Below are 13,470 nucleotides of genomic sequence, written 5' to 3'. Positions count from 1 at the left end.
GAGCAAATTGCAGTGAGTTGGGCTCTTTGTGCTCTACCTCTGGTTATTGTTATTTTTATTATTATTATTATTATTATTATTATTATTATTATTATTATTATTAATATATGTAGGACAGAACATTTCTCTGAAATGTAGGTTTCCGTATTGTTTTAGCTGATCCTTCTGAAATGTCTAGTGAGTTATGGTATATCTATGTGTCCATCAACTATCAAATTTTTGTTTGTTACCACTCTGGAGAATGTTTTTGATCTGATTTTGATCAAACTTGGAATGTAGGTTTATATAATTTCAAATTATTTAATTTATATATTTATATAAATAATATCTTGGATGATTTAAGATATAAGTGAGTAATATCCATAATAACTAGGTGAGCTTTCATCTGTTTTACAGCTTGTTACCACTTCAGAGGCCATATTTCAGATCTGATTTTGAATAATATTGGAATATATGCCAATATCATTGAGATCACAGATAAATTTGATAATGAGCAAGATCCATGCATATTAATGAGGTAGTCCTGCTTGTGATTGGCAGAACTTGTTACCCCTCTGGAGTTCATTAATCAAATATGGTATATATAAAATAAGATAAGAAGATAAGAATTCTTTATTTCAGACTACAAAGTCCATACTTCTAAATTAAAATATAATTATAAAGTAAAAACATTGTAAACATAACAGAACATATATATCATATGTACAAGTCCTCAGATACATCTACAACAATTAATTGTGCCATATATTGTTAAGAATGAAATTAAATGGCACATTTAAAGACTAAGTTGTTCCTTCTACTAATAATATGAGAATTTAAATGAATGTCATAGTTCCAAAGAGATTTCAATATACAGTTCTTACTATTACATATTCTTGTCATCATTGAGGAAATATACTTTCTCATTACTTCATCAAAACTGAATAATTTGCAAACATGTTGGAGGCACTGTTCCACCTAGGAAGACCTAATAGAAAATGAAGACTTTTATTATAACCAATAACTAGTTTTCTTTTCATACATTCACTAAAGTTTGTCCACTGAGGAGCACAATACATATTGCAGCAATAAGATTTGAACAATCTAATTTTGATATTCAATGAACAGTTCTTAAATTTACATAGAAGCATGTTTGTTCAAGTACACACAAATCAGTAATGTCTCATCATATCTTCATTATTGGACTGATTGGATTTCAAAATATGACCCAAATAGGTATAACTGTTGAAATACGTAAGAGCATTGCCATTAAGATATAAAAGAGTAGGAGATGGTAATTTAAAAGAACTTGGCTGAAAGACCATGCATACTGATTTTTTTGTATTATAGATGATATCATTCTCAAATGCGTATTGTTCACATATCTTTAATAATTTCCTTAAACCTGTGATAGAAAGGCTTATCAATGACATATGATCAGCAAAACTAAATTTTTTTAAGAAACAACGCATATCTTCAGTACTACTATACTGTTTCAATTCCTTATAATTATATTTCCATCATTTTTTCAACAGATTCACCAACAGTCTTATCTTAGGCACTAACCTCACCACAACATATCACTTACGTTAAGCTCTGTGTGCACTTATGTTAGGCACAATGCATTACTTATGTTAGACACTATGTGTCACTTACTTATATTAGACACTATGTATCACTTATATTAGACACTATGTATCACTTACTTATATTAGACACTGTGTATCACTTACTTATATTAGACACTGTGTATCACTTACTTATATTAGACACTATGTATCACTTATATTAGACACTATGTATCACTTACTTATATTAGACACTATGTATCACTTATATTAGACACTATGTATCACTTACTTATATTAGACACTATGTATCACTTACTTATATTAGACACTGTGTATCACTTACTTATATTAGACACTATGTATCACTTACTTATATTAGACAATATGTATCACTTACTTATATTAGACACTATGTATCACTTATATTAGACACTATGTATCACTTATATTAGACACTATGTATCACTTACTTATATTAGACACTATGTATCACTTATATTAGGCACTATGATTGGTCAAACTAACGGAGTGATAACATGAGCTCGTCCAATAGCAATAAAGTGATGCATATGAAAATTGGGTCAGTGATAGCCCTATGAGTCTTGATTGAGACAATACTTTTTGAATTTAATTATGCCCTTGGAGGGGTCTTATATCTTACATATCTGACAATTTATCAAGTGTGATAAGTGTCAACACATTACAGATCTTCTTTTCCCTCAGGAACTTAGCCCCCAGGTCACAACAGAAAATGTCGATAACTGCATCTTATAACCATATATATACTTACTTGGCATGAAAAGACAACAAAATTTATCAGTGCAAACTTGGTGTCCATCCCATCCTGACAGAGACTTAACCGTGGGTCAGAACATGAAAACTACTGAGGTTGCTACCCTATAACCATATCTACAGTACTTGACATGAAAAGACAAATTTATATATGCATCAGACATTGGCTCTAGGGCCCATTCTTACCTGCTAGGGGATTTGGCTTGAAAACTATTGAGATCCTATAACTATGGATATGTTTAGTGGAAGTGACCAGTCCATTGCAGATACCTAGCTGAAATTTCCCCTTTGGGGCTGTCCTTACCCTTTAGAACTTACCCAAAAGGTTCAAACTTATGGGTGGAGGTCAGACCATGGAATCATGGGATTACGTGTTTTACAGAAATTCTTTTCTAATTTAGAAAGTGCAGAAACAATCAGTTTAATTATTGGGGCAATAAAAAAGTTTATTCTTTCCCAAAAAGTGTTAGTCTTAGTTGTTGATAAACAGTTTCCTTGGAGAGTAGATAACTAAAGAAAATGATTGCCTGTTATAAAGAATGGGATGATGCAAAGTAAATAATTCAGAAAAATGATTGCCTGTTATAAAGAATGGGATGATGCAAAGTAAATAATTCAGGAAAATGATTGCCTGTTATAAAGAATGGAATGATGCAGAGTAAATAATTCAGGAAAATGATTGCCTGTTATAAAGAATGGGATGATGCAAAGTTAAAGATAAAGGAGAATGATGAAGAAAATGATAATGTAAGGTAAAAGAAGTTGCAGATTTGGTTGATGTTTCACAGAAACTCACAATTTCTCCTCAACTTGAGATTTTGAGTCATATTGCTTGTGATTATGTTGCTAATATTGGGATTAGCTTTGAGGCAGAGATAGTAGAAAAGGTTTAACAAATAAACTCCTTAAGTTTAGAATTTCAACTCTAGCAGGTTTTTTTATTATTTGTAAAAGAGATAAGGAATTCTGGATTTTTTTACTGTACCTAAGTCATTAATTCATGCTAAATTTTATGTGAAAAAAATTATAAATTTAAAATAAACAAAGGAATGAGTTATTAAAAACTCAGTTGAAGAAAGAAAATTTGATATTGAGAGCAAAACTTGGGTCAGAATATGGATATGTTTATTGTAATTAAGGTTCTGAATTCATGCATGCTTGATATATCTACTTGTAGTACACGACCCTCCCTACCTCATAGCTGTTCTTCCAAAGTATATAGAAATACGAACCATGGAGCCACCACTTTTGATACAAAGTTCCGAACATAAGGCCAGATATATCTGTAAGGGCAGGTATGTAAACATAAATCAGTATGTTGTTCATTTTAAAGATTTTTTAGTTGCAAATCTGCATATATGCTCACTGTTGGCCACCATAAGTTCTTATTCCGTAAGTTTTAACATGCCAGAATATTTATATTGACTATACAGTGAGACTTTTCCTCAAAACACTATATATGTAAGTGATATAAATGCAGTATACCATATTTAAACTAATACCCGCACTCTTCATGCTGTTCGTTGAAGGCAGATGCATTATACCATATTGAATACACACTGTCAGCTTAACAAATTTGCATTGCTGTAAATTTTGTGCACTTTAAGTTCTTTATGATAAATGCACACTGATGATAGTAGTTTCCCCATTATGTGTGTATGTGTGTGTGTGTGTGTATTTACATGGTGTGTTGTCTCCCTTTGTATTGGAAACGACTCACCACTTTGAATAAAGTATATGTAAGATTCAGACATGCTTTAGCTTGAATGTTAAATAATTGTTTTAAAATTTCTGAATTATCTGATTGGTGACTTCAAACAAGTTATGGCTTGAATGTAAAATAGTTGTTTCAAAATGTCTGAATTCATCTGTTTGGTGAGTTCTGTCTGAAAAGAAACATTGAACAAGGAATAATATCATCTTTAATTGATTGTTTTGTCTCTTTGCATTGCTTGTGAGCTTGGAAACACCTAATATAAACCAATGCTTAATTTAATACTGTTTTAGCTTTTACCTTTCGATAGACAAATCTTGTATGTTTGTCATGTGTTCTTGTTTAAATCTCGATTTATAATCCAACATTTGTCTCAAAATCAAACATTTGTTTTAAAATCCAGCATTTGTTTTAAAATCCAACATTTGGCTTAAAATCCAACATTTGTCTCAAAATCCAATATTCATCTTAAAATCCAGCATTTGTCTGAAAATCCAATATTTGTTTTAAAATCCAGCATTTGTTTTAAAATCCAACATTTGGCTTAAAATACAACATTTGTTTTAAAATCTGACAATCGTCTTAAAATCCAACATTTATCTTCAAATCCAACAATTGTCTTCAAATCTAACTTCTGTCTTAAAATCCAACATTTGTCTTCAAATCTAACTTCTGTCTTAAAATCCAGCATTCGTCCTAAAATCCAACATTCATCTTAAAATTGAACATTTGTTTTAAAATCCAACATTTGTTCTAAAATTCAACATTGGTCCTAAAATCCAACATTTGTTTTAAAATCCAGCATTTGTTCTAAAATCCAACAATTGTTATTTGTTTTAAAATCCAACATTTGTCTTAAAATCCAACATTTGTCCTAAAATCCAACATTCACCTTAAAATCATACAGGAAAATTTGTTGACATCGTCCGTCAAGGCATATAATAACAATGAGCTCATTTCATGAATTTCATATCTAATGTAAAATCATGGGAGCTATAAAGTATACTGCCTTACAGTGAGACTGCCTTATAATGAGGTACAGTATTCATTATAACACTGTCCATGGAAGTTGTAGAGTATACTGCCTTACAGTGAGACTGCCTCATAATGAGGTACAGTGTTCATTATAACACTGTCCATAGGAGCTATAAAGTATATTGCCTTAGTGAGACTGCCTTATAATGAAGTACTGTATTCATTATAACACTGTCCATGGGAGCTATAAAGTATATTGCCTTACAGTGAGACTGCCTTATTATGAAGGGCCTTGATGTGATTGAGTGCTGTACAAGAGACAGTGTTGTTTTTTTCTTCATTTTTGTCTCACATGTGAATAATGAGGCATAAGCCTCTTATTTGTCCAGTACCAATGCCAGTGAGAACAGTGTTAAGGTGCTGTTATAAAAATTTTGAAAGTTATATATGATCTGCATGTATATTAGTTGTTGTATTCATATGATACATATTACCGTACTTCTAAAGTTTGTACCATTTTCTGTTCCAGCTGTGAGTGGCAGGAAAAAAATGCCAAAACTGACATCTACATCAAATTAATATTGTGTATTGCAAAACTTTGTGATCCATCAAATTTCTTTTTTTACAGTGGGTATATCTATATTGCATCCAGTAACCACATCTGGCAGCTGAACTCCGTGCCAGTAACCATTCAGATAAAGCAGCTGCTACAGGGAAAAGAGTTTGAGTTGGCTCTGCGGCTAGCTGTATGTACATCCATATCGTCTATTTTATTTTCCTGCTCATCAAGCATAGAAGAAATGTTGGTTGGTTGAAGTAGGAAAAGAGGTGGGGCTTGGATAATAGTTAGGACCAGAAATCATGCTGCAAGAGCAACTTTTTGCAAATTCTTTGTATTCATCCTAAAATAGTGACACCCAAAAGAGTTAAAAAGTTGTGGGTGTTGTGTAAAAAAATAATGTAAAGTTAAACATTTTAAGTGAACAATATAATGATAAATTTAATTGCACAATGGAAAGTTAGAATGATAAATTTAGCTGCACAGTGGAAAGTTAGAATGATAAATTTAATTGCATAATGGATTAAACATGCATTAAAAAAATTAGAATCTGGTAAGTTATAGAATTTCTGTCCATTTATGTTGGTTGAAGATAGATTAAGATGCATGAAAGTATCAGTCAGTGATTATAGGAGCTAGCAATGATAATAATATAAATGTATTCTAGCTAATTGCAAAAGATGCAACATTTGTTGTACATGTCTTAAAACCCATTCTAATGCAATGACTCTTTTTTTTAAAAAATCCTTGTATCAACTCAGTATTGTGGGCATTAATGATAGCAACATATTTGTCTGCATGATATGTAGTATAAGGAATAAGCACCCACTTTACAGCTCAGATATCCCTGGTTTGATCCCTAATGCCATCATTATATATAAAGAATACAAATCATATGGTGAATAACAATCCTTTCAAGTGCACTTGATCCAGCAAGGGATCACGTGTGTCAGGGATTGATTAAGATAAATGCAATAAACTGACAAGGAAAAGTGCAAAAATAGTATCTAACTAGCCTGAGCGCTTTCAACTCTTTAATGAGTCTTTTTCAAAGGCAAATACAAAACATAGACAAGACAAACAAAAAACCCAGAAAAACTCTTATGTTTGTGAAACTTTACATGGCTGTTTCTACAGGAATTATCTGGGATATAATTTGCACTTACATAAATTTACATAAAACAACAGATGTCGTTATGGCTCATCAATTTCTATGTCAGTACAGATATTTTCCAGTATCAGCAACAAGCTGAAATAAACTAGTTGAAACATAATAACAATGTGAATATGACCACACTTTCATTAGGATTGGTTGTAGCAAAATGTTCTATTTCCATATTGGATGTCCAGGGGGCACTGTTTTCATTCATGACCAATTAGACTCCATAAGAAGTCATTTATATTAACATGGTTTTAATCTAGCCTCCAAAATTGGTTTCATTAACATCCATTCTGAAAATCTTTGTATGGCTACATCTCCTGAATGGATAGCCATATCAACACTTGGATGGTTGGCAGTATGGGTTTTTCGCTTCAGCACTTGTTACAGTATTTCATTGGTTTGGAATGGAAATGGTGATGACCAGCATAATGCACATTTTTGTGAAGGAGTATAAAAAACCAAACCATACTGGCCTAGATCATTGCTTGCATTTTTATACTTCATTGAGCTTATGAACACAGTGATTTGTACATATACTTGTGATTGTTTACCAGGCATTGTTTGCCATGAACAAGCAGATAGCACCCTGATTTTAAGGTCAGAGTTCTGGACTCGGGGTTCTTGCTTCTGGTTTATGAGCATATCACAGTCAAATACGAATGGATTGTTATCAAGCCCAGTTTGTGGATCTGTCAAAAGATTGTCTTGAATAATGCCACTTAAATAAGTTAATTTCTTTCTCTCAGGGCTGTTCTATTTAAACATGGAAGGGAGTTTTTAAAAAATATATGCCATGGTACTTTGATTTCACAGAATTCATATTAAAATGATAAGAACATTCTAAATCGCATCTGTTGGTGAGTACCCCACTTTAAAAGTGCCTTCCCTGGGTCCCATGTATGTTTTAATGGAACAGACCTTAACAGTAACATGAAATAGAGTCTAGGAGAAACTAGAATAGTTTCAGACATGTGTATGAACTGAATTATATAACAGTGACTGATCGATTCTGAAAATTAAAGCACAGAAGTATATGAGAATAATAACAGTATTGTGTACCATAATGGAAATGTTTTGCATAGCATCATTTGTGCATTTCTCTGCCTATGCGAATGAACTGTTCCAGCATTCCATGGAATATTGATATCTTTGATAGATATAGCCAAAATTCACATGTGGTTTTATCATGACATTTTTCTGTGACGTGTCCAGATATTGTGTATCTGTGATATCAGGTGAAGGATCAAATGATCTGCCAATGCCATTTGTACTGTATGTAGAAACAACAACTTCTGATTGACAACCACTTAATATTGCATGTGCAAGAACAGAAGATCAAACACAGGGCCTCAGAAATGCAAACTGAGTGCCCTGCCAATGTACTATCCTTGCCTGAAAAGTTAGTATAGATTTTCAATTTTCTGTTTTATTCATAATTAGGATATGACGGAGGAGCCAGAGCTAGAGAAGCACACCAGAATTAACCACATCAAGACTCTGTATGCATTCCATTTGTTTTGCCAGCACAGATTTCAGGAATCGATGCAGATATTTGTCAGATTGGAAACAGGTTGGAAAATAAGTCATTTCTAATTGGGGTAGTGGGCACCGCATTTGTCACATGTCCATGCAGATAATAGTCAAGTTATCAACAAGTTTGAACATGATCTGTATGATTTCCTTTCATTTCATTAGCACAGACTTGATCCGTCCATCTATGTCAGGTATAATACATGTTTGGACAAGTTCACCTTAAGCTGTATTTTGGTTAATTAGTGCACAACATGTATATTATATGTGAGAATACTTGTAAATATATGTAGTGATATATACTACAAATATTGTGTATCATTTAATATATTTTCTTTTCGGTGTCAATATTATACGTGACATAGCTCATAATGATGCGTCATAATGTAATACAGAGTGATTTAACACTTACTGAAGTTACATTGTCATAATGTCATAGTGATATGATACTTAATGAAGCTTCTGTCATACTGTCGTATATGACATAACACCAAAATCATGTCAAATGTGTCAAAATGTCATCTAGTGATATAACACTTAGATCAGTGTCATAATCTCATGCAGTGATATAACACATAGTGAAGTCATAGTGTCTTAGTGTCATACAGTAATATAATGCTCATAACACTTAGTGATGTCACAGTGTCATACTGTCATAAAGTGTGTGTGTATGATTTAGATTTTCAACGTATCTTTAACAATTTTCCAGTCATATCGCTACGATGTCTGCAGTGTGGCAGTTTAAAGTGATGTCTAGCACTGGGGTATCATGCTGCAGACATCTAGCATGATGTCCCACCCTGTCACATTATCCTGACACCAGGCTGACCAGTCCTAACACTAACCTCTTAATGCTGAGCGCCTAGCAAGGCAACTGTTAGTACCATTTTTATAAGTCTTTGGTATGACTCGGCTGGGGTTCAAACCCATGACCTCCCGCATCTGGGGCGGATGCTCTAACCACTAGGCCACCAGAGCAGTCTGTCATAAAATGACATAATACCTAGTAAAGTCAGTGCCATGATGTTGTGCACAGTGTCATAATGTGAAACAGTGAACTAGCACATAGTGTAGTCACACTGTCATAAATTACAATGTCATGATGTCATAAAGTGATACCTGGTAAAGTCACAGTGTCATTAATGTCATGGTAAAATTGCACTTAGTCAAGTCACAGTTTCATATTGTCAGTGACATAACACTTAGTCTGGTCAGTGTTGTAGTGTCATAAAGTGACACATCACTTAGTCAAGTTCCATTATCATAATGTCATATTGATACATCACAGTCAAGCCATGGTGTCATAATCTTGAACAGTTAATATAATACCTATGTTTTACAGTGGCATAGCACCTAATGAACTCCTATAACATCACTGAATAAGATTGTTAGTGCCTATGCAATATATTAACACAGTATGCCACTGTTATGTATATGTAATTTAATTATTTGTTTTTAGTTTTAAATTTTTTAAAATTCCATTACATGCTATTATAAGGTAACTTTGTCTACAGGATTTGACATTTGTTTTCAGAAATTCAGTTCAGTTCTGTTTGACCTGACTGTTATAATATAGAAACACTGTATCTAGTTGCTGACCTTGATTCAGAACCAGTATGGGTTCTGGTAAATAACTTTTTTATATTTTTTTTATTATTCTTTCCCAGAGTAAAAACCATTGATTTGAGTTAAGGCCATACTGGGAGTATGTGATGTTAGGCATGTAAAAAGTTTCTATTTTATTCTCAAAGGGTGACCATGTGACCCTCATATGGGAATCTATTATGCATCTTAAATTAGTGTATAACTGTTTTCTGGATAGAATTTGGGCATTCTGGCTCTAAAAACCATTGACACTTAAAGGTGTTTTGTTGTGACCAGTTTGAGTTGAAATTTTATTTTATGGAATACAAGTGATTCTTTTCCCCGGAAATATATAAGTGCTCATACAGAATTCTTGAACCAAGACGTTCAATGAAATTTATTCGGATTTCAAAACTGGATTAATTTTTTCTGTGATTCAACAAGGAACTGTTGACACAACAGCACTTTAAAGGTTGCAACAGACGTCATCGCCTTCTATTTTGGATTTCATCGGGACTAGAACTCAGATTCGTTTAGGACCTTTAAGTTTTAATAATAGGACTTCTACTTTTTAATTCTTGAATTAATTTTGATTTGATTCTTGAAATTTGATTTGTGAAACTGTTCTTTTTCTCATTTTTTCCTTGTTTTTCAAGAACATAGAACTGGAAAACCTGACTTCTTGTCCATACCAGGAACGCATTTTGCACACTTTTATATTTTAATTATTCTTAAACTAAAGATAGTAATGAAAGTGTAAAAATTAAAAAAAGTAATACTTTTTATTTAAAGTCTTTAATATTTTTAAGTTACAGTTATATTTTCACCAAAGTCCAATTCAGAAAGACTTTTTAAAAAAAGTGTCTTCATTATCCTGCTATTGTTTGTGACCACCTCTTTTTCTTTGGTCTGATTGTGACATTTTTTCGGGATATAGATCCTGTTCAACATGCAGTGACTCATCATCAGAATCATCTAAATCATCATAGGTAGAATTTTCATGAAAGAACAACAAATCATTGTTGTTGTTTTGTTGCCAACTAAGGTTGAAGTAGTTACATATTGCAGATGTTAAATATATTTTCAGTAGTTCGTGAATTTCAGGAATTCATTTTGTTGTATACAGCCGGATAAGTTTGATATGGGTAGACTTGTCAGACAAATGACAAAGAGTCTGAAGACTCCTAAAAAGATTCAGTTGTGTCTGAGAATAAATATGATCATTGAAATCAAATGAAGTAGGACAAAAAAATAAAATCTTAATTCAGTTTTAGTTATCATATTTGTCAGAAAACAACAATTACAGTGAAATTTATATTTTTTCATGTGAGAAAGAAAAAAGATACCTATTTGCATTATTTTTACCACATTGTAGATATGTACAGTTTACAAAGTTTAGTTTAGCCCTTTTACCTCATACAGGCACCTAGGACACCTCTACTCCATTCTCATGGAAGTGCATTTGGACGCCTGCTATAAACATCAGTCATATTTAGCAGGTTTTTGTAGCGCCACCTTTGAAGAAAACCCAGGAAGATATAGCCTAAATATTTAATTATATAGTTTAGAAACATGAGACAATACTATATAGTGGAATTTGAAAAATGGTGTAAGGTCAAGGTTGTTTTCTGACATCATTAATTTTCGTGAAAATACAAAAAATATTGCGAAGCAAATACAGTTGAACCAATGCATGTTGTTACTACCAGTATGTAGGCAAATAATAAAACCATAAATATGCAGTACTATGAATAGATTTTGTAACAACATGGCGCAGTACATGTTTTTGGATGTTCTCGGTTGGAAAAAAGAGTTCAGTCATATATCGACTTTAATGCTTTTGTGTGTTGTCTATGAATAGTTTCAGTAATGTTTCATCGGGAACAATGAAATCAGGACAAAGAGTATGGTTTGAAGTCACCTGTGCATTTGTTGATATGTACATGTGGTAGGGGTTGTTTCACATATATTAGAAAAGCTTTTTGACTGTAATCTTACCCACAACTTTTAGAAAAAAAAATAATAAAAAAATCAGTGGTTGTTTATTAAGCTTTTTTACAGACTTACAATTACAAGACTCTAATCTTGTTACTCCTATCAGTTAAGATTAATTACAATGTATAGTTTCTGCTGTGCCTTTTTAAGCCATATGGCCAAAAATACTCTGCATTTACCTCAATCCAGACATACATATATGGCAAAAATAAACTGCATTTACCTCAATCCAAACATACATATATGGCCAGAATACACTGCATTTACCTCAATCCAAACATACATATATGACAAGAAGTGTGAATACAATGGGTACCATATGAATATAGTAAGTTTTATACATGTACAAAATGTGTTGATAATAAAAAATATCACACAGATATTTCAACTTGAAAAATAAAGCATTGCTTAATACTGTGCTAAATTCATACTGTGAAATAGAGGACATAATTAAAATACGAGAACACAGATATATATATATATAATAAATAGGACTTTGTATATTGCCTGATCTTTAGAAGCTCTAAACGCTTTACAACACTGGACAACACATGACGTGATTTTTAAAAAAAAGACACCATAAAATTAGAAAACTGAAAACATGCTGAAAATATTGAAGGTAAGAAAACATTATTAGGTCTTTAAGTCTGTTCTTGCAATCAAAATAGGTGAGTTATATATATATATATATATATATATATATATATATATATATATATATATATATATATATATATATATATATATATATTGATTGTGTTTCTTGCTTTGCTCCCACTTCCCCCTGTTTATCTCCCACTTCTCCCTGTTTTGTCCAAAAGGATAAGTCATTTCCCCCTAAAATTCAGTTCTAGCTTGACCCCTGAAAAAAAACATATTAGATACTACATTCATTGATGTGACTGACCAACGTGGTTGCTGTTTAAGATCTGGGCGTATTTTAAAGTCACTAGGCTGTATTCTCCACTCTCCAAAATGGAGGCCACGGATTTTGTTCAGTATATTCTTAAGTTTGCGTCATTAGAATCACTACTATGAAGGCTTCAATAACTTAAGTAAAGGCTCTGATATTGATGTAGGCAACAATTAGTTTTTATAAATTATCAAATTCAAATGACTTAGTGATGTAAACGCAGACAAAAAACTTGTGAATGTTTAAGTATGAGAAATAGCAGCTATGGTTGGTCACACAGCTTCACTGGCTTGACGGTGAACAAGTTCTTTCAAGGTTTTAAAGCACATAAACATTTCCTTGAAAAATAATTAAACAGCTATAATGATCAGATTTTACTCTTAAATCTTTCTATACATAATTGATGTGTACGAAAATGTAAAATGGTTAATATTGATGTTAAACATAACATATACTACACTGCTTAACAATTAACAGGCAGACCTATGTGTATGGAGTCAAACAGGTGACAGGTGTTCTATTTATAGCACACTGCACTATATAACTTTGGTACATGTATATGAACTGGTAAAATGCCATACACTCTATGTTGTTGTTGTTGTTGTTGTTGTGGGGTTTAACGCCATTTTTCAGCACGATAGGCTATACATGGCAGCCAGTATTAATGGTGGAGGAAGAACCCGGAAAACCCCGGAA

General features: G+C 32.4%; 1 protein-coding gene across 2 annotated transcripts in view; it reads left to right on the top strand.

Annotated features, from left to right (window-relative positions):
- Positions 1-13,470, top strand: part of LOC149804505 (vam6/Vps39-like protein) — a 106,331-nt gene that overhangs the window by 37,781 nt on the left and 55,080 nt on the right. For both annotated transcript variants that reach the window (XM_089940807.1, XM_089940796.1), the window contains exons 10-12: positions 3,520-3,637; positions 5,660-5,777; positions 8,193-8,322. In XM_089940807.1, coding sequence (XP_089796933.1) covers positions 3,520-3,637; positions 5,660-5,777; positions 8,193-8,322 — 366 coding nt within the window. The remainder of the gene's footprint in view (positions 1-3,519; positions 3,638-5,659; positions 5,778-8,192; positions 8,323-13,470) is intronic.

Source organism: Sinohyriopsis cumingii, chromosome 2, assembly GCF_028554795.1.
Source record: "Sinohyriopsis cumingii isolate HCF-2022 chromosome 2, ASM2855479v2, whole genome shotgun sequence".
Taxonomy (NCBI): Eukaryota; Metazoa; Mollusca; class Bivalvia; order Unionida; family Unionidae; genus Sinohyriopsis; species Sinohyriopsis cumingii.
Note: the sequence above shows the minus strand (reverse complement) of the source record. Positions and strands in the feature narration are given on the sequence as shown.